This window comes from Penaeus monodon, chromosome 33, assembly GCF_015228065.2.
Source record: "Penaeus monodon isolate SGIC_2016 chromosome 33, NSTDA_Pmon_1, whole genome shotgun sequence".
Classification (NCBI taxonomy): Eukaryota; Metazoa; Arthropoda; class Malacostraca; order Decapoda; family Penaeidae; genus Penaeus; species Penaeus monodon.
Window position 1 is genome coordinate 17096743 of NC_051418.1, and position 301 is coordinate 17097043.

The 301-nt window shown below is 39.5% G+C and overlaps 2 protein-coding genes and 1 pseudogene across 2 annotated transcripts in view; 2 read left to right on the top strand and 1 right to left on the bottom strand.

The window, feature by feature from the left end:
* Positions 1 to 301, top strand: part of LOC119594107 (sialin-like) — a gene marked incomplete in the record, with an annotated part of 175421 nt that overhangs the window by 108685 nt on the left and 66435 nt on the right.
* The window catches only part of LOC119594277, a 79615-nt pseudogene that overhangs the window by 11859 nt on the left and 67455 nt on the right, over positions 1 to 301 (top strand).
* Positions 1 to 301, bottom strand: part of LOC119594108 (putative inorganic phosphate cotransporter) — a 5618-nt gene continuing 5317 nt past the window's right edge. The window contains 1 exon segment of the mRNA XM_037943165.1: positions 1 to 51. Within this exon segment, the coding sequence (XP_037799093.1) occupies positions 35 to 51 (17 nt within the window). The 3' untranslated portion in view covers positions 1 to 34.

Below are 301 nucleotides of genomic sequence, written 5' to 3' on the forward strand. Positions count from 1 at the left end.
TAGATTCTTTTTCTTAAAGTATGTGTGGGCCTTTTCAGAATCTTGTCTCTTCTGAAATAGGGATAAAAATGAAAATTATTTACGCAAAGAAATAGCAGCTTATGAGACCAATAGCAGCTATCCCCCCCCCCTTTTTAACAACTGAACTGGTATTACTGTGCTTGAGAGGAATTAGTAAATGCATGAGCCCATGAATATGGTAGAATCTCCATCAGCCATTCATATGGCAGTCATCTTGACATGTTACGAGCAGCTTATTGCCTCCTCTCTCCCCAAAAGAGAAAAAGAGAAAGTGAGGGGA